The sequence below is a fragment of the Paraphaeosphaeria sporulosa genome (genome assembly GCF_001642045.1).
Source record: "Paraphaeosphaeria sporulosa strain AP3s5-JAC2a unplaced genomic scaffold CC84scaffold_7, whole genome shotgun sequence".
NCBI lineage: Eukaryota > Fungi > Ascomycota > Dothideomycetes > Pleosporales > Didymosphaeriaceae > Paraphaeosphaeria > Paraphaeosphaeria sporulosa.
Genome location: NW_017253366.1, coordinates 1265045 through 1292464, shown reverse-complemented (window position 1 = coordinate 1292464; position 27420 = coordinate 1265045). Strand labels below are relative to the sequence as shown.

General features: G+C 55.4%; 12 protein-coding genes across 12 annotated transcripts; 7 read left to right on the top strand and 5 right to left on the bottom strand.

The window, feature by feature from the left end:
• Positions 1 to 202: 202 nt before the first annotated feature.
• Positions 203 to 2631, top strand: CC84DRAFT_869830 (uncharacterized protein). The gene has a single exon (XM_018187726.1). It carries the CDS (start codon positions 431 to 433, stop codon positions 2594 to 2596), a length of 2166 nt encoding a protein of 721 aa, XP_018034222.1. The 5' UTR covers positions 203 to 430; the 3' UTR covers positions 2597 to 2631.
• A 1-nt stretch (position 2632) lies between these two features.
• CC84DRAFT_870162 (uncharacterized protein) lies at positions 2633 to 3872 on the bottom strand. Its single transcript, XM_018187728.1, has 2 exons — positions 3677 to 3872; positions 2633 to 3449 (listed from the first exon to the last, which is right to left on the bottom strand). Exon 2 carries the CDS (start codon positions 3434 to 3436, stop codon positions 2897 to 2899), a length of 540 nt encoding a protein of 179 aa, XP_018034221.1. The 5' UTR covers positions 3437 to 3449; positions 3677 to 3872; the 3' UTR covers positions 2633 to 2896.
• Positions 3873 to 4289: 417 nt separating this feature from the next.
• On the bottom strand, positions 4290 to 5790 carry CC84DRAFT_870116 (uncharacterized protein). The gene has a single exon (XM_018187727.1). It carries the CDS (start codon positions 5493 to 5495, stop codon positions 4605 to 4607), a length of 891 nt encoding a protein of 296 aa, XP_018034220.1. The 5' UTR covers positions 5496 to 5790; the 3' UTR covers positions 4290 to 4604.
• Positions 5791 to 7040: 1250 nt separating this feature from the next.
• CC84DRAFT_1219115 (uncharacterized protein) lies at positions 7041 to 9358 on the top strand (the record flags this gene model as incomplete). Its single annotated transcript, XM_018183056.1, has 4 exons — positions 7041 to 8003; positions 8049 to 8880; positions 8932 to 9260; positions 9311 to 9358. The coding sequence occupies 4 exons, from the start codon at positions 7041 to 7043 to the stop codon at positions 9356 to 9358; spliced, it is 2172 nt and encodes a 723-aa protein (XP_018034219.1).
• Positions 9359 to 11024: 1666 nt separating this feature from the next.
• Positions 11025 to 11998, top strand: CC84DRAFT_1166018 (ribosomal protein S25). Its single transcript, XM_018178857.1, has 4 exons — positions 11025 to 11045; positions 11105 to 11159; positions 11352 to 11561; positions 11622 to 11998. The coding sequence occupies exons 1-4, from the start codon at positions 11043 to 11045 to the stop codon at positions 11645 to 11647; spliced, it is 294 nt and encodes a 97-aa protein (XP_018034218.1). The 5' UTR covers positions 11025 to 11042; the 3' UTR covers positions 11648 to 11998.
• A 27-nt stretch (positions 11999 to 12025) lies between these two features.
• On the bottom strand, positions 12026 to 13239 carry CC84DRAFT_1166017 (cytochrome b5). Its single transcript, XM_018178856.1, has 2 exons — positions 12799 to 13239; positions 12026 to 12741 (listed from the first exon to the last, which is right to left on the bottom strand). Exons 1-2 carry the CDS (start codon positions 13030 to 13032, stop codon positions 12169 to 12171), a joined length of 807 nt encoding a protein of 268 aa, XP_018034217.1. The 5' UTR covers positions 13033 to 13239; the 3' UTR covers positions 12026 to 12168.
• Positions 13240 to 14129: 890 nt separating this feature from the next.
• Positions 14130 to 16685, top strand: CC84DRAFT_1166014 (ras-related GTP-binding protein-like protein C). The gene is made up of 5 exons (XM_018178855.1): positions 14130 to 14500; positions 15162 to 15283; positions 15335 to 15436; positions 15485 to 16189; positions 16247 to 16685. The coding sequence occupies exons 1-5, from the start codon at positions 14495 to 14497 to the stop codon at positions 16392 to 16394; spliced, it is 1083 nt and encodes a 360-aa protein (XP_018034216.1). The 5' UTR covers positions 14130 to 14494; the 3' UTR covers positions 16395 to 16685.
• Positions 16686 to 16933: 248 nt separating this feature from the next.
• Positions 16934 to 18194, top strand: CC84DRAFT_1177789 (uncharacterized protein; the record flags this gene model as incomplete). The annotated part of the gene is made up of 4 exons (XM_018180305.1): positions 16934 to 16995; positions 17150 to 17188; positions 17247 to 17428; positions 17476 to 18194. 4 exons carry the CDS (start codon positions 16934 to 16936, stop codon positions 18192 to 18194), a joined length of 1002 nt encoding a protein of 333 aa, XP_018034215.1.
• A 645-nt stretch (positions 18195 to 18839) lies between these two features.
• Positions 18840 to 19940, bottom strand: CC84DRAFT_1249227 (uncharacterized protein; the record flags this gene model as incomplete). Its single annotated transcript, XM_018184276.1, has 2 exons — positions 18840 to 19510; positions 19603 to 19940. 2 exons carry the CDS (start codon positions 19938 to 19940, stop codon positions 19216 to 19218), a joined length of 633 nt encoding a protein of 210 aa, XP_018034214.1. The 3' UTR covers positions 18840 to 19215.
• A 707-nt stretch (positions 19941 to 20647) lies between these two features.
• CC84DRAFT_1166011 (Rad4-domain-containing protein) lies at positions 20648 to 24407 on the top strand. Its single transcript, XM_018178854.1, has one exon. The coding sequence runs from the start codon at positions 20709 to 20711 to the stop codon at positions 24264 to 24266; it is 3558 nt and encodes a 1185-aa protein (XP_018034213.1). The 5' UTR covers positions 20648 to 20708; the 3' UTR covers positions 24267 to 24407.
• CC84DRAFT_1260914 (uncharacterized protein) lies at positions 24363 to 25590 on the bottom strand (the record flags this gene model as incomplete). Its single annotated transcript, XM_018185025.1, has 2 exons — positions 25317 to 25590; positions 24363 to 25267 (listed from the first exon to the last, which is right to left on the bottom strand). Exons 1-2 carry the CDS (start codon positions 25435 to 25437, stop codon positions 24363 to 24365), a joined length of 1026 nt encoding a protein of 341 aa, XP_018034212.1. The 5' UTR covers positions 25438 to 25590.
• A 45-nt stretch (positions 25591 to 25635) lies between these two features.
• CC84DRAFT_1166010 (NAD(P)-binding protein) lies at positions 25636 to 26925 on the top strand. Its single transcript, XM_018178853.1, has one exon. The coding sequence runs from the start codon at positions 25762 to 25764 to the stop codon at positions 26686 to 26688; it is 927 nt and encodes a 308-aa protein (XP_018034211.1). The 5' UTR covers positions 25636 to 25761; the 3' UTR covers positions 26689 to 26925.
• Positions 26926 to 27420: the final 495 nt, after the last annotated feature.

Sequence of the window (27420 nt, the reverse complement as noted above, 5' to 3'; positions counted from 1 at the left end):
AGGGAAGTGTGAGAAATGATGCGGACAAATCGTAGGGAGAGGAGCGCTTAGCGTCGGCGTGGTTGGCGTTGTGATTTTACTTTTTCGAGTTGTGTGTTCCGCACCCACCGCGGGCTATCCTTCGTTTCCACCAAGGCTGAACGTTGCAATGAATTCTATGATTTTAATGACTATGAAGGTGTATTGATCTAACTATGATCTCTCCGGGTCATTCAATTCGAACATTTGTGTCCAGGATCACCAATATCCGAACATACATCTGCGCTCAACACATTGTCTAGATTCCCAGGAATGTTTGCTGGTGCGGCTGGCTTTCTAGGATATCCATGTTGCAGACCCGCTGCCCAAGCTATCCGTGGTCGAAGAAAGCTTGTGTTTGCATAGCAGCTTGATCCACTCCTTGTCTCAAAATATCTCATACAAGTCCACAATGTCTGGCATGTCTGAAAATCTACTTGAACCATGTCCCCAGCTCTCCAGCTCCATTGGCTGGCCACGTCAGCTCAGCCCGCAGCCTCGAAATGTACGAGACAAAGCACTCGTTGACTGGTACAGTCTTCACAATGACTGCGTTTATATCAGCGTAGCGATACAATGTGCAGAACATCACAATGCAGTCCCACACTTTCCACCTCAATATATTGCCCCAGTACTCGCCCCTGACCTTCATTCAGATAGAAACAACAGCAACTACTACAAACATCTAAACACAGAGACAACCAGCGAAATGACACCCCGCTCGGCTGCCCTCACGGGGTTGTATTTCAACTCCCACTCTAACTCTCGTGGCCCACGAAGTTCGCACTTTTACATGCTGTCGGACCAAGATATGCCACTCCTCGCGCGTATCCTGGAAGGGTCCGCAGTGCAAGAGGTCCAGGAGCGTATACAATCACTGCCTCGCCACCTCCGCGCCAGCGGCTTCCACAAGGCACCCTCCTCAGCCACTGGCAAAGTGCAGCCAGGCTACCTCTGCGACCTGCACAAGAAGCTCAAGAAAGGCCTGTGCTATGAACTCATGTCCCTGATACAGCATGAGATCTTTCGCATTGGCAGCTTCGTCTACTCCGTCATTATGAGCGGGGAGTTGGATGCCTGGGAGGAGATGAGGGTGCGTCAGCTCGAGCCGGTCCCGCAGATGTACGTCCCCGGCTTCACTCCGCGCGAGGGTGCGCCCGTGGGGCATGAGCCGCTCGTTCCTGGATTCGTGGACCAGAAGGGTATCTTTGTGCCAGTGTGGGCCTACGAGCCGAGTCAATGCCCGGCGTGCATGCTCTCCCGAATTGGTGCAGATAGCAAGGTTCTCTTTGCGCTGCTGGCTGGGACGGTGGCGCGGATGGGGAGACGTGCTAGGGGACACAGGACGAATCTGAAGTCCAGGCGCGTTCGCTTTCTGAAGGAGTGGCTTGAGGCGTGCGTCCACGGTCAGAGGCTTAGAGACGACGCATTTGACCTAGGCGGTAGGATGCGTGACATCAAGCGGCAACAGAGGAGGCGAGCCCATGAGAAGCGCGTACTTGTGGAGCGAGCTCGGGAAATGCAGGCTCGTGAGGCGTATGATATCCGCGTCGGGATGTCCGACCATCGCGGGATGAATAGTTCTCATCGCCCAGTGTCTCGTACTGCTGCCGTAACGACTGGCTATAGGAAGAGCATCGTCAACATGGACATATCTGAGCCCTATTCCCCGCAACGTCGGCATCGTGGGGCGAATGGGTGGGACCGTCCAGTATCTCACACTTCTGCAGATGCAACTGGCCCCAGGGAATGTGTCGTTGGCGTCGACATCTCGGAATCCTATGCCCCCCAGTACCAGCAGGCAAGTAGCCATCCTATACACAACGTCAATCCTCCCACTGACCAAACCCCAGCGATCGGCGTCGACGCTTTCCGCCCAGGATCATGGCGTCTCCGAAACAACATCCCTTCTAGCAAGGAAAAAGCCATTTCGGGAGAAGACGCTCGAGGCGCTGACCGGTCGAGCGCCGGGACAGTACCTGTAGGCGTCGACATCTTAGAACCTTTGATCCCAGCTCCGCGGCCGCCATCCAATTACATGCCACCCCACTGTGAGCCTGATGTCGATGAGCGTGCCTTGCCAGCTACGATACAGTCAATGACAAGCCCGGCTGTAGATACCCTGGTTCGTGATAGGTCAAGGCGATCTGGGATAGTGTTCGCGAGTTCAACGTCCTATGAGCGCTATCCCTCGATCGCCTCGTCCTTTGCGAGCAACGTGTCTCTGAACGACCTTCGGGCACCTTCCGCGAATCCAAATCTTGTCCCCAGCCCGCTGCGCATTCCAAGTAGGCGTCTACCCCCATTTCCAGAGCGTAGCCCAGCCAGGGTGCTACAGCCACACCCGCTGTCAATCTATGGGACAGTCAGTGGCTCTGGTACGGCGACCGCTGGGCGGTATGCAGATGTTAGTCCGCCAAGCACTCCGAACTCCGAGTCTACTGGACATGCCCAAAGCCAGTACGATGTGAGTCTACCTTCAAGCCCGGAGTTGGATGGGTTCGATACGTTTCCGCCTGGTACGCCGGTGATGCACTCGAGGCCGGTGACACCATGGAGTGGGCTGTATGGTAGCTAAAGCTCAATTATCGAGGGGAACGCATGTAACGTAATAATTATAATATAACATGAACAATCTCTATGGAAGTGAAGTGGTGGCTTCAACATAGCTATGGCCCCAACAAGTCATCGAGAAACGAGGTAATCGTCGTGGTCCTGTTGCAGAATTGTGAATACCATAAGCGCAAGTCGTGATGAGAACAAACTCTAGCATAGAGCGAACCGACAATGTAGACTCCTGTCACTGAATGAGCCCGCAATGCTTCAGACATATTGCTATCCAGTTCTAATTGCAACACCCAGATCAAACGCAGCTCGTTCAAGGGCGTCTGACTAAGGCCCAGTGCAAATGGAAACGAGGGCCCGAGAACACTGCCCCAGTGCCCAAGGCTACTCCAAAGCACCCTTTTGACACCAGGATCAGGTGCATGGCATGTGTGCGGTTGCTTCGCAGTTCGAAGCGCTGCTGACGTGCGAACTTATTACGATCAGCACAGCGGTACAACCCCACAAGAAGATCCACAAAACAGCATCGCACGCTTATTTGAGGAACGAACATGATGAAACGCACGCGTGCAGATGACGTCAGATCTTCAGAATCGACGATCCGGGGAAATGGTATCGTTATGTGGAGAAAGGCTGTCGTTTCCAGGCCGTTGCGCCCAAGGGAGCTGCTATGTGGAACCTTGTGGGCATGTCTCAGCTGGTGTGGAACCAATGATGAATTCTGACGCAAGTCGAGATCGTGTAATTGCTCTTCCACAGTCGCGCGCAAGGGAGAATGTCTATAAATTCGCCTAAAAGTTCCTGAAGGTTGAAGGCGCGAGGTTTCTATCTGGAAGGGTTGTTGAGGCCGCATGCTCAGATCAGCACTCAGGAACAAAGAACTCGCTTGATTAGTGTTATAGAGTTCAGTTAGTGCTCTGTTGAGGAAAACTTGGCTGTCTTCAATTGGTCGTCTAAGGTCGTCGCCATGTGCCGAACATGGGGATAACTTTAGTATACTTGCTTTTTGAGAAGTGGTTCGATGACCAAGACATTGTGGTTGGAGCCCTCCGACGATTTTATCCAAGAGCTTCGTGAGGACCGAAGGCTAGGCAGGAATGAAACGTACGCATTTCCTCACATCGGCCAATCATGGAGGGTCGTCCGGGGGTTTCCCGTTGCTATTGGGGTAGTCTGCGGCAACTTGGCCAAGCGTCCCGAATTCTTGTGCAGTAGCTCGACTGTTGAGAAACTGAACTTCGGAGGTGTGTTAAACTTCGGAGGTCTGGCTCCGGGTGCTCGAGGTGAAGCAGCTTTGCAGTCACGCGATGCTGTGAGCTACTGCGTGATGGTGCATCTCGGAGGGGCAGCTATGAGACAAGAACCACAACGTTGTCACCGATTGGAATAGCTGATATGCCAAGGCGAACAGCGGTTCGTTCCAACAACGAAGGGGTATGGCTGCAAGATCTGTGTTACGTGGCGCAGTGAGAGATCTGAAACATAAGCTCAGCTCTCGTCAATTAGTCACCGCACCGTCTTGTTGTGGGAAGGTGCCCAGACTTCTGAACCACTCTTTCAGTGACACGGAGCTTCTCGGTCTCCAAAGAGTGGTGGTAATTTCTTGTTGAGAGTGGGTGAACAAGCTAGAACATGGAGTTACAGAGATGATCGGATCCAGAAGCCAAGCTGCTGACAGCATTGGGAACAGGATGTCTCGCGCCGTGATGAAATACTCTTGGTCATGAGAACTCGCGAGATACTCGTTGAGGTGCTAGAACGACGAAAGTTTTGTCCATGTGTAGCCACGGATAATGTGCAAGTCCGATGATAGACGCGTCGGATGATCGGGGTTGCGAAAACTCGACCAGTTGCGAGAAAAGCGCGTGCGGTGGAGGTCCTGCCGTAAGCGTTGCGTACATGAGAGCCTCTGCGGCAGATTTGTGTAGTGCCGAGGGCCGTGTGCAAAGAGAACGGCGCGACCCTGAGTGATAGATGGCGGGATCTGTCCGCGATGGCGCACTTCACGTCACCGGGACATCCTAGCGACCCTCACACGCTAGGGTTGAATGCAATGAAGGTAACATGCAAGAAACTGGTGATGAAATGCGCTGTTTCAAGTCGCAGTACCATCTTCCACTGGCAACGTCAGTAGGCTCGCATCGAGCGCATTCTGCAGTAATATCCCGCGTGCAGCAACGAGGCTCAACTCGTGCGGAGGTTGCAGGGCATGCGGATGGGAACCAGCGTGATGGATCTGCGGGCTTTGTTCCACGACCTTGGTGCTTGGAAGTCGGCGGTCGACGGCGCCCTCGGTGGCACTTGGGCGATCTAGCGACGCGGGCGGCCCAGGCGGCGATAATCGTGGTCCCAGGAAGGATGGGATGTGCCCGCAGCGAGACGGGACCGCAGTTGAGCTTGGTGGTGCAAGATGGTCGTTCTGGGAAGGCGGCGTCGGATGCTCTTGCCCCGCGCAGCGCTGATCGTCGCTGTCCCTCTGCGGACGCGTTATTGGACGGGTGGCGTGGGAATAATATGGCGAGCTGTCCAAACACTTGCATCCAGCTACGAGTAGGACCCGCTGCAGAGGAGCGGAGCGACGGAGCACGCTTGGAGCTTTCTGGTGCGACGCCGACGTCTGCTCTCCAGATATTGCACGGCCAACTCGCCCTGCTATTATTACGACTGGCGCTGTCGCAAGCTCTGGCGGGCCCGAGGGCCCACCTCGTAGCGCGTGCTGGCCGGGTCGTGTCGCCTGGCCGTCGCGATGGCATCAAGCGACGGCAATATAACTGTCGCATCTCATCTCTCGCTCGCACTTCATTTCCCCACGCCTTGGCTGCCTCGCAGCATATTCGCCGTCGCCAAGCGCCTTCCGGCGGATGTTGTGATTCGCGTGCCGGGCCCTGGACGCCCAACCCTGCGCTGGACATGGCGCTCCTGTAGCTAGCGGAGCCGAAGGGGCGAATATCGAGACGCTAAGTGCTCTGGTTCTGTGCCGCTCTCGGACGGACCGTGGCGGGGTATCGATAGGCAGAGAGCAGGTCGGTGTGCTAGGTGCTTGTCAGGAGCATCTGCATCGTGCCATCCCAGCCTCAGCAGACGGCCGCACGCGCTGTCGCGCTGCAAACCGCTCAGCCGCAGGACGCTGTATGTATGCGACCCACCGCAGCGTCCAGCCGCGAGCCGCGCGGAGCACCCAATCGACGCCCGTATTGCTGCGTATTCTGCCTCGACGCTAGATTGCATGTGCGTCATGGCCAGCGTGAAGAAATGCTGAGCGGCCGCTCGCGTACCCGCAGCCCTGGCGCAAGTTTCATGTGTGGATTTCTTTGAGGCGTTTGGTTTGTTTGCGACTGGAATGCGGGCGGGACGCATGCAGCAGCTCGCCGCTCGGAATCTCTCGTTGCTCGGACGGGACGTCACGTCGGAATGGGCCTGTGGCCAGCGTGCAGATGCAGGCGGTGACGGCCAGCGCGAACAACCTGCCGTGTGCCGTCGAGAGTCGTCCACAAGACGCTGATGCTGGTCGCAGCGAGGCGCGCCAGATTGCGGCAGCGGGAGGGGACAGCTACACCACGCCACGGGTGCGCGGGCGGCCTGCGGTCATGGAGGTCGCTGCAGCGCGTCGTGGATGGCGCACCACGCCCGGGCGATAGCGCCATCATCGAGGGCACACTGAGCGCTGCTCGAGGGGAGCAAGCAATTCGCAGTTGCTGCGGCACTTGACGGCCGCCCGTGATAGATTAGTATTGCCCTCCAGCAGCCCGCAGCGCGTGCACCGTCCTGCTTCATCTGTGCGAGCGTGTCCGCCGTCCCCTGCCCGCCGCCATCGAGCCTGCGCTTGGCCCAGGCGCGCCCTAAACCCCGTTGGGACCTTGCAGTGTTCACCCCCTTCTTGTGGTTCGCGCCCTCAAACGAAACCCACGTTCTGCCTCCAGCGACGCCGCCGAACCCTCCCTTCTCTATTCTTTCCCTTGTGTGTGCCCCCGCGAGCCTCCGTCGACCCAGCCAGCGCTCCAGGTGACCCCGACGCCCGTTCTTCGCCCAATGCAGGCTTAAACTGTCCTGCTCGGGAGGCTTGGTACACGCTGCCAGCTCCGTCGATCTACGACAGCCTCTCCAGCGCTTCCGCCGACTTGTTGCATTCTATACTGTTTTAATAGTCACCCGCATTTTCCTTCACAGCAGGCGTTCGTCCTGCAATTGCCTCGGCGCGGTCATTTCCGTCCAGCGAAAGGGGTACGTCGTCCGCCGTGCCCTCGCGGCCTATGCTCTATGCTCCTGAACCCGGCCCACAATTGCTTCAACCGCAATCTTCTGGGCTTCTGTTCATTACGGCGCCACCCTCTCCCACCCATGGCTGTTTGCTAACACGCTGCCGCGCAGACAGCCTCGTTGCACGGTCGTCGCTTAGCCCGTTGACCAACCTGTCGCCCACCAACGAGCTACCTACAGTTGTCCTGCGAGAGCACCCGATGGCTACGGTACTCGCTCCTATCGTTCAGACCTCCACTCCGATTACGATGCTGCACTCGTCCTCCGATGCCTTCCAGACACCTTCGGCACAGGCCCACCACACACAGCAACGATCGTCACAGATGCCACGAAGCCAATCGTACGCTCAGGCGGCGGGGGCTGGGTACCGGGGCACCTCTGCTCCGATAGCACCATATGCCTTCTCAAGCACGCCGCAGCTACGACAAGACACACGGTCGACGTCGACACAGCAACAGCAGCCTCTGCCGCAGCAAGCGCAGGCTGCGAATCCTGCCCGTCTGGGCCACCCCACGCACGCATCCTCATCTTCGGACTCGACTGTATCCACATCGGGCTCTTCGAGCCGCTCTGCGGCTCCGTCGTTCACTACCCGAGAGGATGGCGATTTCCGAAAATCAGTCGCTGATAACCTTCCCGCCTCCACAAATCTCTTCACTTCTGTACCGGATCTTTCATTGTCCATGCCAGATGCTTCCGTCAAACCATCACCTGGTCGGTATCGACGGACTGCGAGCAGAACCGACTCTTCTGCCAGCGCCACGGTGACCACGCCAACCCAGCAGTCGCCCAACGCCACTGCGACTGTCCCTCCATCAAACACGCGACCCAACCATGGTCTGCAGTTGAACACCACCGATCTCATCCCACCGGCAAGACCGGGCCACAATCGCGCCAGCAGCGTGGATGATATGCAGATGCAAAGAGGGGCCACCAGCGAGCAGGCGAAGCGTTATAGGAGACGCAGCCTGAGCAGCATCGAGGCCATGGCTTCCACTGCGGCACCACTTTCTGCTGTCACAGCTGCCTCAACTGTCGCGCGGCCGACTTTGGACGCACGGCCTGCATCCAGCTCAAATCGTCGACCAGGCTCGAGTCAGAGCCACGAGAGACAGGGTAGCTCGGGTAGCACGACATCTTCCCATGCGTCGAACAGGCCATCTGTACGTATATCCTTCTATAGCTTGCGCCCTTCTAACCTATCGCAGTCACGTCATGAAACTACCCCGTCGCGCGCCCCTCCAGCAACAGCTTCCGCGCCTGCTGCCAAAGCGCCAGAGCCGAACCGACGCATTGCGCCCTCACCGTTGTCCCAGCCCATCTCCCCTTCCGAACCCACAAACCCTACCCCTCAGATGTCGTCTGCAAGCCCAGCAGTCAAGCAACTCACAGCTTTGAATGACAAAGACGGAACCAAAGGAATGAAGTCTCGCTTGCGCCGAGCCTTTTCGTTCGGCAGCGCTGCTGAGCTTCGTCGGGCGTCCGCCGAGAACAATCTGAACGCTGGAAGGGCCAAGTTGCAAAAAGATCGGTATCAAAGTGAAGAGGATGCAGAACAAGCAGCCATTGTAGCAAAGCAAGAGGCAGCCGGAATTGGCGCAGGTATCTACAACGGACAGGGTGGATTCACAAGTTCTACCGATAACATCTCGATATCCTCCACAGCTTCGTCCGCTTCCATTATGCTGAGGAAGATGGGTCACGGCATGAAGAAGGGCACCCGATCGATCAAGGGCCTCTTCAGACCCAAATCTGTCATTGGAGTTCCCGCAGCTGACGGCCCCATAATGCAGCCACAGGTTTCGCGCGTCACTGTTGAGGCTGAGCGCCAGAAGGTCAACGTGAATGCGAACCCCCACGAGATTGGTGGCGGAACAGGGTATCCTCGCCTGGAGCGCAACTCTATCGATGCAGGTCGTAGTACCGATACTAGCAGCTTGGTTGCTCCGTCGAGTGATTCCCTATCTCGTAAGAGCATCATCGGTGGAGACCGCGAGCGTGCTGAGGTGCTCTCCTCGATGAAAAAGGGGATTTTGAAGAGTGAGTAGTCTCTGCTTCAAGTTGTCTCCAACCAGTACTGATGCAGTCTAGGGACAGACACAAATTCCGAGACTTCATCACCGATCGTTCGACCTGTAGATGCTCGCAACGAGTCCCCCAAATCGAGCGCCCCCAGCACACCTGTGAACGAGCGAAACGACTACTTCACTCGCCCACCGCGTCTGGCCAACCCCAGCACACGGAGCCTGCCCAACACGCCCAACGGCTCGCGCGGTAACATCTCGTTCAGCCCTCGTCTTCAGTTCTACGACGCATGGTCCGCTTCTGACTACGACCGCCGTGGAGACATTGCTACCTGCAACAGGCTCACACCCATGCTTGCCCAGCAGATCAAGGAGGAGCTGAATTCCTTCAAGATGGTATGCAATTCACTTGCCCGTATCCCAATCATCTGCTAATACCGTGGTAGGAGATGGAGGTCCATGAGCTCTCCAAACCACACACCCATTTTTTCTAATGATTATGCATCCACTTGGACCTGGCGTCTTGGCGAAACGTTTCCAACTTAGCACTTAGGAATTGGAGCAAAACAGCATTTACGAGTCGACCGTTTTGTTAGCCCAGTCCGTTTTCTGGTTAACGACGACCTTGTCTCTTCTGTCTTAGCGAGCATATGCACTCAGATAGAGAAGGCTGCGCCGTGTTTAGCAGAGGGTCGCTGCACGCGTAAACAGTTGCACAGCATGGAAAACAAAAGTACCAAGCAAAGGAGGAAGATTTTTAGGTTCTTCTAGCTGAGCGAACGCGCTTTACTTTTCTTTGCCGTGGAGCTGTCATAGCCTTTTCTTTTGTCTTTGCTGTTCCTTTAGCAACTCTGTCGAGGATCCTTCCTGTCTCTCTCTCCCATCATCTGTCTTTCCCTTATTGGCGTGGCGTGGCGTGGCGTGCTTCCTTCCCTTCTGTGTTTCCTTTACCATTACTTATTTCTAGCCGAGAGAGAAAGCGCAACTGAAATTAGGATGGGCCGCAGGACGCAGGCGCGTACCTGGAGCAGTCTTGTTTTGATACGGGCACTACTTAGTTGAGTGTAATTGGAAAAGGATGGTTGACTGGCTGCCTCCTCGCTCCTGCATGAACACTCCCGTGAAATGCCTCCAGGCCAATGCCTGTGCTTGCCGTTCTCCGCCCAATCCCGGACGGACTCGACACGCGCACATAACTCACTTATAGTAATTGCGGCGAGGCGAGAGGATTGCATGCAGATTGCCGACCATTGCCTCAAATTTCAGGTCAGCATGCTGCGAGTGTTACCCTAGTCTTATCGCGCGCTTGCGATCGAGGAAGACGGTGTTGCGACTGGCCAACCACAGCGCGAGAGCCATACCACACCTTCCACAGCCAATACTCCACCATCGCGATCCGCTCTTTCCAGCGTGCAGCCTCCATCGGCTATCGCGACATTTGCTGGAATCTTCCACGAGCCTGAGAGTACTGCAGTCTCTGCAACCGCAGTTGCGGCCTTGGAAAGACCCCCGCTAATGCATGACAATAAAATGCTGAATATCATCAGGATGTAGGTTGTCCCACATCGAAAGATCGTGGACGGGCCTTCGCCTGCCCAGTTGGTCTACGAATACTCTAGCAGCGATCAAGCGGGGCGCTAGGCGTCGACTAAGAATTATTGAAGATAACTGTGAGCGGGTATGAAAAAGGCATGGGCTGAGGTGGTATTCAGTAATGGGATGTTTCCGCCGAGGTTGACGTTGTGCGGTTTCACCGCCGTTGCGATCGCCGGCCAGTACTTCTGCATGTGAATGAGGACTATGATGGCGTGAGGTCCGATCTTACCTCATCGATTAAGTTGTCCACGCGTCTGTTTGACGCGACGATGTCTGAGTAATAGAGTTCAGTGGCGTCGATGCGCGAGATCACGTGACATTATACAGCAATGAGCATGCTCAGCACACATTCCATGACAAAGACAGTGCCCATCAAGAATCCTGTACCGACTCGGGCATTATAGTGAGCACAACATTGATGCCACTTTCTCGAATTTTATCACCAGTCAGGTGATGCTCATTGACCAATAGTCGGCTACCTTGGCGCGGCACTGTAAGCGAGCCCGCTCCACCCGCACACCATTTTGACTTTCTAGACTGACCGCAGGACACTGTCTCAGCACATCCACCACATCAGACAATATGGTATGTTACGACGGCGCCATTCCTAGGGAATAATATGGCAGCAGATCTGACACTCTTAGGCACCCGCACCGACCGGAGGCAAGAAGCAGAAGAAGAAGTGGTCAAAGGGCAAGGGTACGTGAACACCGTCCCCTCAAATCGCATATATACCTACGGCATCTCCTCGCGCATCGCCCAAGGCTCCGGCGATTTCACCCGCTTTCCAGACGACTATCGCGATCGTTCGCCCCGACTCCGCAGCGCTTCGCGAACCCGCACACACATGAGATGTTGCGTATTGAGAATCGCCACTAACGAGTGCCATAGTCAAGGACAAGGCCCAGCACGCCGTCGTCCTCGACAAGCAGACCTCTGACAAGCTCAACAAGGACGTCCAGTCCTACCGCCTCATCACCGTTGCTACCCTCGTCGACCGTCTCAAGATCAACGGCTCGCTCGCCCGACAGGCCCTCAACGATCTCGAGGAGAAGGGCACCATCAGGAAGGTTGTTGGCCACTCCAAGTTGAGCATCTACAGTACGTTCCGTCCCGGCAGGGTGCATAGACGACACCTGAACGACAACTAACAACTTCTAGCCCGTGACGTTGCCGGCGAGGCATAAGCAGCTCGTACCAACAATGGTGGCTAGATGAGAGACTCGGGTCTTCAATTTCGACTTTTCAACGACATTCCTCTTACCCACTATCGGTCGGCGTCTTTTCGTAAGGGAAGGTCTTACTTTGGGCATGCTCACGTGGGATATGAAATGAGAGGACGCGGCAGGCTCGGCGTAGATCTGAGTGTCCGCTGAGGTATGGAGTCGATCATGCATTGAATGAAAAAAAGATCTGAACCCACTTTCTCTTGCTCGGTGTGATGTTCCAGCCTTGTGGCTTGACTGCCTGGGCTTGGGGTCGTGTGATTGTTGACCACACCTCGTATGACGGACGGATCACAGCGTCTCCTTCGGCATCATCTACGACGATACCGCTGAAAACTGCTCTGTTGATTGCTCTTGCTTCACTCGCCTTTGATTGTATCTCTTTCAAGATCGACACACGATACGACGAACCATCCCACTTGGTTCAGATAATACCCTTCTGCGCTTGCAACACTCCCATATAAATGCTCATTCCTCAGACGCTAGTCCTCATACTTCCTGACTGGTCTCCCCTTCTCCGCGTTCTCACACAGCGTCCTCTTAGGCAATTTCGCCAGCCAGCCCTCCTCCCTCTTCACCTCCCCAACCTTCCTATACGCCTTCCCTTTGTCTCCCCGGAACAGCATGTGCCAGTGCTCCAGCCCATCCCTCACACTCTGCCTCGCCTTCCTCAACTCCTGAGCGCTCCTATTCTTCAACTCGCCCTTGCTCATCGCCTTGCGCTTCTCCCTCGCCCGCGTCTCCAGCGCCGCGTGCTTTTGCTTCTCGTCGTCCGAGGCGTCCGCCGGCGGCGGCTTCTCCCACGGCTCCAGCGGCATGTACATTTGCTCTACGCCGCGCAGGTCGGGCACGCTGTCCGTGTCGAAGCAGCCTGTGAGAAACGCGCGCGCGGCGTCCTTGCCCGCGAAGAAATGGTAAGAGCCGCCGGGGCCGTAGGTCGCGGGGCTGATGCTGACGTCGTAGATTGTGCCGTTGAGGGCGAGGTAGATGGGCTTGGAGGGGTCGGTGCCGTCGTAGGCTTTGAGCTCTTCGTCGGTGAGGGAGACGGGGCCGTTCTGCGCGTGTTAGTCGCGGGGATGCGAGAAGGAAGCCGTGGGCCGGGCATTATGTACAAAGATGTTCTTCCATTCCCGCGCGCGTGTCCACCATGGGTTGTAGCCCCATGTCAGGCTCGTGCCGCTGGTTGTCAGGTACGACAATGCGCTGCTGAAGAGCAAAATCCCGCCTGCTACACGTAGGATGTCCAGTACAGAGATCCCCGAGGATGATACTTCGCTTGCGACTTTCTTGATCGGCTCGGCGGGTTCGTCTTTGGCGGGGGCGGGACGCCGGTTGCGTGCTTCCATGGTGGAGTCTTGCAGTTTGGGTCGTGGTGGGGAGCTGGCTGTCCTACGAGAGCATTAAAGCTGGAGCGCGGTATGAAGTCACCTAATTGAAATGGTGGCCTTTGGGTGGATGCGGACCGCGGCGCCTGGGTGAAAGCTGCGGGTCAATCTTTGGCGAGATTACGTGGGTTCCGCGGTTTCAAGGCCATCTGATTGGGCGATAGACGCGACCATAGTCAAGTCACTCAAGTACACTGTGTTCTGTCTTGACTTAACTCCGGGCGCTGGCCGGAATGTCTCCAGGAAGAAGAAGTGAGAAGAGCAACGGATCTCCAAGGATTCAGAGTAGTAAGCCATAGGCATTCTCTCCACGTCTGATTTCATCTGCATGTCAGTAGCAACACTTAGGTATATCCATGTCTCTTGAAACACTGAGAGAAGAATATTTTTCCTGTGTCCCAGTTCGATGTATATTGCTTAATAACCGCCTCCGTTTCTTAAATTGGATCCTGTCGTTTCCTATAAGGACTTTCCAGCGCTGTGTGCTAGACTTTTGGGGCATGTATCTCAGATTTCCCCATCCCCGTGAAGCTTCTGTCTGTTTGTTTTATAGGGTTTATCCAGCCAATGGCGTACGTACCTTCGTTTGCTTCCATGGAGATAGCACATGAATTAGGACTAGAGAGCATCCCAGCGACCTACAAGTGACATACATACTCCAGCCAGCTTCATACCGGCTGTAGGTCCTGGCTCATACGTAAATCTCGGCCGCAGCTTCACTGTCGTCAGGCGAAGAAGCGGTGTGCCGCTTATCTCTGGGTCCTACTGCTCCACGAGTATCGTCCGGGTTACACCGCTTGCAGCGAAAAGCGAAGCATGCGGTGCGATGTGCGGCACGGACAGTCCCAAACAGCCTGTACGATTCCCAGGGAGCTGGGCGGTCCACGAGTCCATCTCCCGGTGGGCAGCAGACGGCCTGGCTGTTGATTTCGCAGCCGGTGGTGGTGTTTGGGTGCTGGGCTGGGGACGGATGCAGTGCTAAACGTCCAAGCGCGGCGTGATGAAAGCACTGCGCTTCCGGGAGACTGGATAGGACTCAGTTTCGCTGCAAGCCGCAAGCCTCATCTGCAACCCAGCTCGCCTCAACTCGACCCGCGTGGCACCGGTTTTCTTCTTCTATACCTGGGTGTTCGCTGAAGCGACACCAACCGGGAACCGACATCATCGGTCGCACTCATTGGCCGCCCTGCCAGGCTTGTCGCGCGCACCCAGACACGCGGCATCGCTCCGCTGTGCATCTGCACTCATCCTGGGAGCCTTCGTCTCTGTCTGACCCGCGCGCCGACCAAGAGCCGTACTCTGCGCGTCGCCGGCTGTTGGTTGCATCTTGGGCTGGGGGCGGCGTGCTGTGCTGCTGGCTTGGGCTGCATTCCAGGGCATCACTATCGCAGGCCGTGCACAAGTTAGAAGACGATTACATACCATGGAGGTGAGCATCCGTTCCTGTTCTTTCCGCAGCTTCACGTCGCCCCAAGGCTCTCTATATTTCTTCTTGCGCGCTGCCGCTGCTCCTTCGCTCCTTTCCCAGCCCTCTGTCGCCCACGGGCCGCGGCGACCCACGCTATGGCTTGACCTCTTGTCGCGAGAGCCGGGCACCTGGCGCGAAAGGCCTGCACCCACCACGCTTGTAGAACCTCGAAGCTGCGAGGCCTCCCCATCATTGCCTGCCACGCCGCTGCTGTCGCCACCCTGTCTTGCTGCTGCCATCCGTGGGCTTTGTCAGACCTGTCAATCCAGCGCCGCTGCCACGTTTGACACGAGTACCACGCTTCACCACCGCCATGCCCGCCAGGTGAACGGAACGTCGCGGTATCTCTCTGTTGCACTTCATTTCGGCGGCGGTGAAGGCGTTTCAGCGGCGGACTCATCCTCTGCGTTCTCTCTTTTCCTCTCACTTCTCTGTTTTCTGCTCGTTCCAGCGAAGATACCCTGTGCTACCTCACATCATCATGGAATCAACCCATCCGCGTTTGTCAGCTTCTCAGCATTCCTTTGTTTCAGAGTCGCAATTCGTCCAGGAAGAGCCCTCGCAGGCCGACCCCTCGCGCTTGAAGCCCGGAGCCCAGTTGACCTTGATGCGATATCTACAGGACCTTCCAGATGCCGAAGTCCCGCATACAGACCCTGTGCCGCCCCGTTTCCACACGGGCCGGCTGCCCAACAGCAAGGCTGGCGATGGAAAGCCGCGGTTGTTGCTCATGGGCCAGCGAAGGTGCGTCAGATTTGCTGTACGCCTCGTGCCGCATCGCTGATCCCACTACAGAAGCGGCAAGTCGTCGATATCCAGCGTAGTCTTCCACAAGCTGCCGCCTAGCGAGACGCTGTATCTCGAGACGACCACCCGAATCAAGAAGGAATCCATGCAGTGAGTCACGTCGGTGCAATTTTGTTTACACGGTGCTAATGCAGTCAGCTCGTTTATGGACTTCCAAGTGTGGGATTTCCCCGGCCATCTCGACTACTTTGACCCGGCTTTCGATGTGGACAACATCTTTGAAGAGATCGGAGCGCTCATCTGGGTTATCGATGCTCAAGATGAGTATCTCGAAGCCATCATGCGTCTCAACACAACTATACTCAACCTGCAGCACTCCTATCCCAACATCAACGTGGAAGTCTTTGTGCACAAGGTCGATGGTCTTTCAGAAGATTATAAGGGCGATACGTTCCGCGACATCATCCAGCGCGTTCAAGACGAACTCTCAGATCACGGCTACGAGAACGCGCCAGTTTCCTTCTACCAGACCAGCATCTACGACCACTCTATCTTCGAAGCTTTTTCTAAAGTAATTCAAAAGCTGATCCCACAGCTCCCTACCCTCGAGGCGCTGCTCAACAGCCTGTGCAGCACGTGCCACATCGAGAAGGCATACTTATTCGATATCATGAGCAAGATTTACATCGCCACAGACACAAGCCCAACGGACATCGGAAGCTACGAAATATGCTCCGACTACATCGACGTCGTCATAGATGTTAGTGAGATCTATGGTTGGCCGCGCGGTGAGCAAAACGGCGATGACGAAAGCCTCACAGAGACGGGCAATAACGACGCCGAGAGTCTCATCACAATGGAGCGAAAGGGCAACAACTATCTCTACCTGAGGGAGATAAACAAGTACGTAAAGCCGAAGGACTGCTCCCCAGATTGCGAATGGTGCCAACGACCCGATAGATATCTCGCCCTGATTTGCCTCATGGGCGATGACAGCCCTGCAGAGAAGAAGGCTGTTATTGACTACAACGTGGGCGTGTTTCAGGCTGCGCTCAAACAGGTCTTTCCTCGCGCTGAGAGGGACGCCGTCGATGCGCCAGCGACCTGAGCTAACTGTCCGCCTATTCGCTGAAGCGCATAGCACCTCTAAGTAGATTGCAAAGTGTTGTCACGCAATCGCTTGAAGGTATGCTCTATTTAAGGGTGATCGTCACTTGTACGCGCAAGTGCTTCGGCCTATTCAAGGGCAACAAAAGCGAAAACACATTTGTATCATGAAAAGGCACTACGAGGTGGTAGTGAGCTGAAGGATCAAATCGAGCTGCTGAAGTATGCTCGACAAAGAACCAAATATACTGTTTCTATAATCTCAATTGCACTGCAAGGTCCTCACTTTGGGCTATTGACGATTGTTCCGCCAAGTCCAGTGATCTTACGCCAGCGCTGTACATGTAGTAGGTCTGATCGTGTTGAGTCGTTATGGTGTTGGTAGCATCGTGTGAATGTAATGTCAAGCGGGACGACATCCTACAAAGTGGTCAAGATGCCAAGGCACGGACTAGCGGTGCATACTAGCATTATCAAAGGCCATTTGGCCATGTAACTTGTCGTTGATGGGATCGTGTGGCTCTTTAGACTTGAAACAATATGTTTAAGCCCTGGAAAATAGCTAAACGTGCACAATACGTGCCTCGTGCTATCTGTCTGAAGTGAATGCGTTTGCACTGATTCTGGAAACGGCTAGTGTGAAGCTGACCACGGGCAGGCGCACTCGACGCTCCACCTCTCACCCAAGGTTGGCCCGCCGACTTCTACTTTGCTTTCACACCTCACTTCCCAACCCTTTTTGAAACATATCTCAAGACGGTCTCCCCTTCAACCTTCTCTACCAAACCAGAACATGTAAGTCGCTATAGCGCTTCTTCCCATAGTTGCAGTGGTGCTGATATTGGCCTTTCAGGCTCCATCGTCCGTCAGTAAAGGCACTCGAAGCCGCTGCGTCGGGGAAGCGCAAGCGACGCCGCGACGATGTAGAGCCAGAGCCAGACTCCGAGCAACCTTTCAAGTGGCCGCGCAGAGGCCTACTGCGTCTTAGAAGGGGGCTTCCTCCACGACCTTTCCCGTTCTTGAATCTGCCTCCCGGTGAGTAACGTTTCCTTGATTATCCTTTCGGTTGCTGACATTGGTAGAACTGCGCAACCGAGTGTATGAGCTCGCGTTCGACATCACATATCGGGCTTTCCCAACAAGTTCTTTTCGTAAGGAATACCAGCTGCGGCTTTTCAGCGAAGTTCGTCTCAGCACCAAGACACCACCACCTATCCCGTATCTCGGCCTGGTACAATCGTGTCGCCAGATCCGGAAGGAATTCCATTCTTGGTGGATGAATGCTCACCGCATCCCACTCTGTAATACGAACAAATATCTGCGAACATTCTTCCCGCCGCGTCCAAAAAGCGACACGGCCTACTATGCCTCCAAGGGTAACGTAAGGATATATCTTCGCCGCATCGAGATGCCGCATCGGGACTTATTGCCTGTGATCAAACATATGCTTCGATTCCCTCAGCGTACGATGGAAGTTGAACAGGTTGCCTCTATTTCAGACCCACTGTTCGATGGATTGACCCAATTGCTTGGCAATAAGCATCCGATGTGGCTGCGTTGGATACGGACCAATGTCCTCAGTCAAGTCCGACTGGCACCCAGAGACTCGCCCCCACATGGGCTCCAGCACCGCATCATCCTTGTCGTGAAGGAGAAGCATGCCACTCCTTGGATGAAAACCGTGTTCGGCGCACCTTCTGGGGCAGATCGTGATGAGGACGCGTTTGGCAATTTTCTGGCATCCATTGGCCTGAACAATGTTATCGGCTGGCGAATCGACTTTGCGGTCGACTATCGATGAAGACATGCGCTAGAAACCTGAGGCGTTGCGGTCTCGCGACATCCGTTCACTTCATATTGGAGCTCTTGGATTCTTTGAAGTCGGGATTCTCCAGGCTAGATTGCGATTTCTTCTGAATGTGGCGGGCTCTGTTCTCCTCGGAATATCGATCAACCTGGTAGCATCGGCTCATGATCTTCTACGCCCCATCACACTTGGCTCCTGGATATAATTATGATGGGACGCCATGTTGAAGTACCGAAAACCCGGGAACTGTGATCACGCTCGATGTATACGCCCACGAGGCTAGACTCTTCGTCCATCTCTTTTCTTACTTGGACACCTTTTCGAGTCGCCCCTCATTGGTCAGAATCTATTGTCCTTGCGATTGGTATAGATTTTCTTCTTGAGTGTCAATCTGGTCTTTTTCCAGTGATCTTCAAGCCACTGACACGGCTGTTTGTCGTGGGGTTTGGTATCTACTGCCACCTTTTCCATACAAGATCAGGTTTGGGGGCGAGCGCAGCCAGGGTGTGGACCATGTACACGAAAGGACACACAGGACTTGAATCCTGAGGTCGAACTGTGTACTGAATGGAGGTTGAATCGAATTGCGTGCTGTCAATTTGAACTTGCCCAAGGTTGTCTTCATACCTCGTACTGTGCGCTCTTGCTACCTGATAGAGGTTGTTGGTGGACCGGGGTCTTGCTTCCTTTTCTAAACAACGTGATCTACTCTAGTCGGTGGTGAAAGCTCTATAGGAAGTGAAGCGGCTGCGTATAGTGTGTTGATCCACAAGAGCAAGAAGAGTCTTCCACGTGAGTGAGATCATACCGTGCTTCTTGCGAAAGAGCGTGGTGGCGGAACACTCTCATTGTGTGAGATGAGGAGGCGAAAGACAGACGAGCATCGCTGGGGACAACTAGACACAGGAAATATGTGGGCACGCCCATAAACGTGGGTACCAAGATGATCACAAGTGTGAGAGTGCATAGAGCACAACGTGTTCGTGTATACGGCTGTACAATTTTATGCTTCTAGCTAGCACTGAATGACACGGACGTGTGGCCGGATCGCAGCAGCCGTCCCACATATCCTCCACCGCTGCGCGTCATCTCGCCATGCTTCAGCCCGTCGCAAACCCCGCCTTCTCCGCCGTCTGCACGACAAGCGCTCCTGCTGGAACCACACTTTGAGGCACCTGACCGGCACAGTGCCCGAAGCAGGCTCCTTCATAGACTGCTGGTAGATGGCGGACTGGATGTAGCTGTTCAGGCGGTCGCCCTCTGTGTAGGCGAAGGAGGGGCAGGTGCGGCGGGAGAAGAGGATGCGTTCCCTTTGATTTGTCGCGCGAGTGAGCAATGGAGGGAGCGTACGAAGAGTGAGGAGATGGAGCGTGGGGGAAGTCAGTAAGAACGGAGGACCCACCAGTGAGGCTCTGCAGCAAGAGGCAGCGTGAACTCCTCACTACTTCCAAAATACGACAAAAACTCCCGAAACACACGCGGCAAGAACGTCGTCGCGTCCCCTGCGATGCCATGGTCTTCCCTGGATAAACTCCCGTCGTGTTCCATCGCCCCGGACACGCCATGCACGCTGCTGACCTGCAGGCTGAACGTGCTGCTGACGCCGCCGTCGGGCGCGAGCGGCAGCACGGCGGTGGCGACGAAAGTGGTGAAGTCTGATGATATGTTCATGGAGGCATCGAAGGCGGAGACGAGCATGGAGACGGTGAGGTTGCATGATGTGGTGGTTGGCCAGGGCATTGAGGGCGGGGCAGGGGGAGCGGAGGTCGTCTGGTCGTGGGGGGTGCCATTCAGTGAAGTCAATTTTTGTCGCGCATATGGATGGAAGTAGAGAGGAGAGGGTTAGTGAGGTGAACAAGGAGGATTTCATTGTGGCGAAATTAAGTTGTTAGTATGGGCTGTGGGTGAATGTACATCTTGAGATGAAATCAAATTATACTAGTGGAGGTGTTTTTGACGTGCGCTCTGTGAGCTTGGGAGATGCGGTGTGCGGAGTAAGGTCTGACTTTACGGTTGTAAAGATGACTGCGTTGAAGGTATTACAATGTGCAGAGGGAACGGGAGGACCATCATGAGAGAAGCTGTTTACCGTTAATGAGCATCGTGACAGTCCTCAGAGCCAAAGTGGGCCGATTGTGGAGTACAGAACCCTGCTACATGCAAGAGCTCGTGAGAGATCCTATCTGGTCATGTGATCTCGCGATGCGACGCGTCGGCGGGGTGTACCTCGATCCCGCAGGCGTAGACAGCGCGGGATGGCCAAAGAACGCTCCAGGAACATTTTCATAAAAGGTCAGAAGCCAGAAATGTACCAGACAAAGGGAGATTTAAAGCGAGCAGCTGAGAGCAGAGGAGTAGAGAAGAGGTTGGCTGGTCCCTGCGCGATAAACGAAGTCGCTAAAGTCCCGCGCCATCGGAACGACTACGTCAGTACGCTGCACGCTCAGTTTACCTCAACTTGATGTAGCATACTCAGCACTTTTGCTGCGTTAGCAAAAGCGCATCCCCATGCCTCCCTCAATTCCGCGAAAGCGCCTACGGTCAGACTCGCCGAAGCCAAGACCGCCACCGAAGCGCACCGCCGCGCATCCCCGTCGCACAGCACCCAGCTCCGACACGCCGCCCACGGTGCCGCGCACCCTTTCGCAGAAGAAGAAGCAGCTGGAGCTGTTCATAGGAGGTGGCGACGACAGCGAGCTTTCCTCGGCCGAAAGCAGCGAAGATGAGTTCGAAGAAGTCCCGCTCGCCAGCACCAAGGCCCAGAGCGAGACCAGCGATGGGGACGAGAGCGAGGACGAAGAGTGGGAGGATGCCCTCGGCGCAAAACACCATACTAAGCATGATGTCGACGCCGAGCGTGAGCCTGTCATCTCGGGTGACTTGAGTATGACGATTGATGCGCCTCGGGCCGTTGAGCACGCCAGTTACAGCAGCAAGAAGGGGCCAAGCAAGAGGGACAGGCAGGTCCGGACTGCCACGCACTGCATGCATGTGCAGTTCCTCATGTTTCACAACCTAATACGGAACGCGTGGATATGCGACCCAGAGGTGCAGAGGATCATGCTTGCGCATCTGAACGCGGGGTGTTGGAAGGCGGTGAATCGCTACTGGAGAGATGCCGGCATTTCAGACGGACCCGAGCGCGTTGTCAAGGGCGGCTGGACAGACAAGGTTGCGGCTGGCATCGGGAAGACGGGCGCCTGGATCCCCAGCGGAACCAAGGGCGTGCATGTGTATGAGAGCCCGCAGAAAGGCCCCAAGGGCAAGGCTGGGAAGGCGAAACCTGCAGCAAGAGCTGGCTCGTCGAAGGACAAGGCGAAGAAAGCGGGCAGTGATCGAAATGCGCGAGATTGGGGCGCGACCTCAGAGCGCCTAGAGCCCAACACGCCCAACCTCTCCGCCGGCGACCCGTTGCCGCGATTGTTGAACTATCTGGCCATGTACTGGAAGGGTAAATACAAAATTACGGCACCGTCCTTACGGAAGCGCGGCTATCTCTCTCTCGCCAACCTAAGGAGTGAGACAGAGGCTTGGAAAGACCACAAAGGCGACGCCAATACCTTTGGAGAGCGGGTGGAAAATCTGGCCGCATACAGGGAACTAGCCCGAGGCTGTGAGGGTAGCAGGGACGTCGGGCAACAACTCTTTACGTCGTTGGTTCGCGCTCTTGGAGTAGAAGCTCGGATGGTAGCGAGCCTGCAACCTGTGGGTTTTCGATTTAATAAAGCTGAGGAAGGCAAGCCCAAGGATCTCAGCAAGCTTGGAAAAGACACGAACAATGTCGAGACTAATGACTCCAAACCCACGCCAAAGAAAGCAGGCTCTTTGCGAGCGAACGGTGCCAAGGATAATCCGATCGACCTATCGGACTCGGAACTCAGCAGTGCAATATCTGTAGCATCCGGTGACGAGGAGGAACCGGGGAGCAAAGATCCAGAGAACGCGCCTGCCTGGCAGGACCGCTTCTACGGCCGAGTCATTCCATATCCAACATACTGGACTGAAGCCATCTCCCATCTCACCCATACACCAGTCGCAATATCAGTCCTTCCCAAGATAACGGTAGCCACACCGGCCGATGGAAAGTACTACCTCTTCGAATCGACCCCTGCCAACGCAGAACGAGGCCACCAGGTCTTCGCGTATTTGATCGCCTTCTCGTCTGACGGCTCCGCAAAGGACGTTACGACTCGTTATTTACGGAATCGCCGTTGGCCAGGCGTAACAAAAGGCTTCCGGATGCCTGTAGAGAAGATCGCTATCCACAACAAGAAAGGAAAGGTCAAAAGATGGGAAGAGTGGAACTGGTTCAAATCAGTCTTGCGCCCGTACGCCCGCCCACACTCGAAGCGCCAACCCTGGGACGAGGTAGAAGACGAAGGCGACCTCGTTCCTCCAAAACCCGTCAAGCCCAAGACAATGGACGAGGGCGCAAAAGAAACTCTCCAGGGCTACAAAAATTCTGCAAAGTATGTCTTGGAGCGGCACCTGCGCCGCGAAGAAGCTCTCAAACCCGACGCTCCCATAATCCGCTACTTCACCACAGGCAAAGGCGATAACGAGAAGCAAGAGCCGGTATATCGCCGTGAGGATGTGGTGACCTGCAAGTCCGTTGAGTCATGGCACAAGGAAGGTCGCGAGGTCAAAGTGGGCGAGCAGCCGCTGAAGTTTGTGCCGATGCGCGCCGTTACTGTGCAGCGGAAACGCGAGATCGAAGAGCGCGAGCGTACTGAGGGCCAGAAGGTAGAACAGGGTCTGTACTCTGAGGCGCAGACTGACTGGATCATTCCTGACCCCATCGTGGACGGCAAGATCCCGCGCAATGCTTTTGGAAACATCGATGTGTATGTCCCGACAATGGTTCCAAGGGGCGCAATACATATTCCTCTCAAGGGCACCGTACGCATTTGCAAGAAACTGAAGATCGACTATGCGGAAGCGTGCACCGGATTCGAGTTTGGGAAGCAACGCGCTGTGCCTGTCATCACGGGTGTGGTTGTCGCTATTGAGAACGAGGACCTGGTTATCGATGCGTGGGAAGCTGCGGAAGCGGACAAGGCAGAGAAAGAAGAAGCCAAGAGGGAAAAGCACGTCCTTGGCCTGTGGAAGAAATTCGTGATCGGTTTGAGGATTGTGGAGCGTGTGAACCGGCATCACGGTCAAGACGCCGTGGAGGTTTGGCAGCGAGAGAAAGACAAAGAGGCCAAGAAATCAGCCCAGCCGAAGGAGCAGTCCGAGTGGGATGCCTTTCACAATTACGAAGGCGACTTTGAAGGCGGATTTATGCGTGAGGAGCCAAATGCTGCCGGTGGATTCATGCCAGCGAACGATGTTGTGCCTGAGCGAGAGGAGAATACAGCGGGCGGCTTCATGGTATCCGATGAAGACGATGCGCAACCACCAATATCTTCGTTTCACGTCGAAGGCGAAGAAATAGGACAGGATCATGAAGAGGCGAATCCGACCGCGGCAGATACCGCGTACCAGACGCCCATCTCCATGCAGTCATTACACCAAAACCCCGCCCTTGAACAACGAACCGAAGTCCTTGACGGTGAGCTCTCAGACTCAGAAGGCGAACCGCTGATACCTGCTTCAAGTAATCGCACACGCGGTACATTACCATCTCGAGGCCGTGGTCGCGGTCGCGGTCGAGGTGCGAAACGCGCTTCCACCTCCACTCGCAATTCAATCATCCGCAAACCCAGTGTCGAGTTGGAAGATAATTCTAGCCTATCCGAACCTCTAACGGACGATCCTGCATCTGTTGCGGACCATTCTCCGAATGCTGAGCCCTCAGACCCCGAACCCTTAGGCAACGAGCCCGAAGCTATCAGCCCAGCTCCAAAGAGCACGCGTGGAAAGCGTAAGGCTTCTGCCGCTTCGCCTGTAGAGGGCAGATCGGTGCCCAAACGCAAGGCGGCAAGGAAGAGTACTGCGCAGGTCAAGAGTCACTTCTTCGCGGGGAGTGATGAGGAGACGGATGCAACGGACATCACAGACAGGAGTCCTCAGAAGGCGGCGACAAGAGGGCGGGCCAGAGGAAGAGGCAGGCGGAAGGCTTGAAATACTCATGTATAGCTCAATTGACACATGATATTCGAGCATGCCACCCCACCGCTCACGACTACCCCCGTTCTAGACAATCTCATCCGAACCACCCTACCCCTCCTCCCCCCTCACCTCCCTCCACCATCGACTCGCCCGCCAAAGCTCATCGCCCTCCTCCCCCAGCACCCCCACCCACTTCTCCAAAAACCACCCCTTCGCCTCCCAGCTCCGCGCATCCCACGGCACACCCCCACCCCCGACCGCCTCGACATTCCCCCACCACACCATCCCATCACTCCGCACATCCTCCCAAAACTCCTGCTCGCTCAAGCTCGGCGGCGACCTCGCCAGCCCCTCAATCAGCCTTCGGCGTAGACTCGGAAACGGGAAGAAGTCAATGGCAGGATGGTGGCTCGTCATGATCTGCACCGGCGTCGGCCGGAGGTCGGGCTTCAGGCCGTCGAAGGCGCGCTGGACCGCGAGCAGCATTGTGGCGGCGTAGGGCGAGTCGGTGATGCCTGGGCGGTAGAACGACGACTGCGCCGAGGCCGTGCAGTACATGTGCTCTGCGGCACCGCAGGCGAGCGCGTTGGCGAAGAAGCCTGCGGCGAAGGAGAGCGTGGAGAGGGATAGATTGTTGGCGTAGGGATTGAAGGGAGGTCGGGGGGTTTGGGTGGGAGTGTAAGCGGCGGAGACTTTGGCGGCGAGGAGGGTGCGGAGGGAGGGGCTGGGGAGGGAGGGGAAGGAGAGGCGCCGGGTTATAGTCGCTGTTGTTAATGCTGTGGGGGATGAGGATGGGTATGGGGTGGGGGGAGGCAGGTTGATGGCGGCTGGGGAGATGAAGTCGAAGAGCCAATCGGAATTCTCTGTGGTGTTGAGAGTGTCGGCTTCTGCGGGTGGGAAGGGAGTGCTGCTTTGGGGGGTGGCTAGCGACATGTCTGGGGGTGCATTGGCGCTGAGTCCAGATCGGGAGGTGAGCTCGTCCAGCTCTTGCAGCTTGCGCCTGCGCTTTTCTCCTGTATCGCATTAGAATGTGCTGTATTCAAGCGAATCATTGACGCATACGGTACGTCTTTTGTGCAGCTCTGTTCTGTTGCTTCCTCTTCTCGCTTGTACCGTTTCTTGTCGCCGTCTCCTGTGCTGAAGGCTGCCTGATTTGACGTAGCTCTTCGCTTCCGGGATACATTGTTTACGCTAGATGGTTTTCCAAGTGGTATACAAGTGCCGTGGGTACTTGATTATCCCTAAAGTCGTGGATGAAGTAAGCAAGTCCGCGTGCTGAGCTCACCTGGCTGGTGCGACCCCCAAGTGCGCCCAAAGCGGTTAAGTTGATTAGCCCATGTATCCGGCCGAAAGCGTCCGGAGGAAATACCATGCGACTATCGAATGTATAATCTCAAGCTATAGAAATACGTGAAGATATATAAATCACTGATCTGGTCGGTCATGCAGATTAAACAGACAGTTCATTCTCTCAGCATCTCCGTAAGACCTGCACATAGCTTTCATCATGGCCCGAACCATCTTCGTTGTCGGTTCCAGCTCCGGCATTGGCCTCGAGATCGTTCGCCTCTTCTTTTCCAAGGGTTGGAACGTCGTCGCTGCAAGCCGGAACCCATCTGCTTCAGAGGACCTCCAAGCACTCCGATCCCAAGACTCTGCACGACTCCTCCTTGTCGCTCTCGAGTTGAGTAGCCCGGACACTTTCTCCCCAGCTCTCGACGCTGCAGTGAAAGCCTACGGCACCATCGATGTCCTCCTCAACAACGCCGGCATCAACATCATCGGGGCCTTCGAATTGCTCTCCCAGGAAAACCTCCGCAAGCAACTCGAAGTCAACTTCTTCGGCCCGGCACAGCTTACCCGCCTCGCTATCCCCCACCTTCGCTCATCGGCGACGAAATCTGGAAAACAAAGCCTCATCATTGGAATAACCTCTGGATCCGGACACTTCGGCCTCCCGCTGTTCTCGTTCTACACCGCGAGCAAGTTCGCGTACGAGGGCTTGACCGAGTCGCTGTATCACGAACTTGCTCCACACGGCATCGCTGTCAAAAATGTTGTGCCTGTAGGTGGAATCAGAGGCACGAAGTTCGGTACCAACAACTTCCCAGATGCCGAGCCGCTCCTCCTGGCCACGCTCATGGGACAGCAGCCGAATTTGAGCGGTGAGGAGCCGGAGAGAAGGGATGTTCTGCAGAAGTATGTCGAGAACGGCGCGAAAACGATGGGCAAGGCAATGACGATGTCTGATCAGGCCGAGGGCGCAAAGAGCGCGACGGACGTGGCAGAGGCTGCGTGGAACGCTGTTGATGATGGGGAGTCGAAGTTTAGATACTTTGTTGGTGCTGAGGGTCATCCGATTTTTGAGGCGAAGTACGGCGAAACATGTAACGACGAGGCGTATATGGAAAAGGCACGGCAGTTCTGGGCCTGATTGGGAAGCACTTTTGTCTTCCTCTCTAGCAAAATGTCCAGCATACGCGATTCGTCTATGCCTCCCATGTGTCCGCCAGTTCTTTCAAGGTGTAGAAATTCTAATGTGGGGGAAAACAAGATGTATCGATCAAAATTGGGAATGGGATCTGCTTGAACAGGGTTCGCAAGGAAGGCCCCATACTCACACCAGAGAATCTTTAGCTTTCCCATCTTGCAAGGGTACGGAATAGGAAAGAGAACATCACCTGGTGTCGAACCTACAAGCCAGTCGTGTGTCTAGCAGTGGTCAAAACAAGTTTCAATAATAGCTTCACATAGAATTACAGTCCTTTGACTACCTTGATTATCAATTACTAAACTCTGCTTGGCGAGTGCGTTCTTTATACCCCTCGGAACGTACCTTTCGTTCGAAGGGCTTGTCTCGGTCCGTAGACAAAGCATTCCAAAGCCCTGCAGTTGCTGAGTATGGTGTTGATAATGTCGGCGTCTACGCCGGAAGAGGAAAAACACCAGTGTCTCCAGGTTCGACTTGGGTGTCTGGGTGGGATGTAACCAACCAGGTACATTCAGGTCACTCGGGAAATACGTGAATTCATTGGACGATCCGGCTCCCAACATATGTATCGAGAAGTACTCTAGGCGCGGAGTGTGTGCGAGTAAGGCAGCCCATTCCCAGCACATAGACGAAGGAATAGAGATTTCCGGACGCCGGTCTGAGATTTGCACCTCT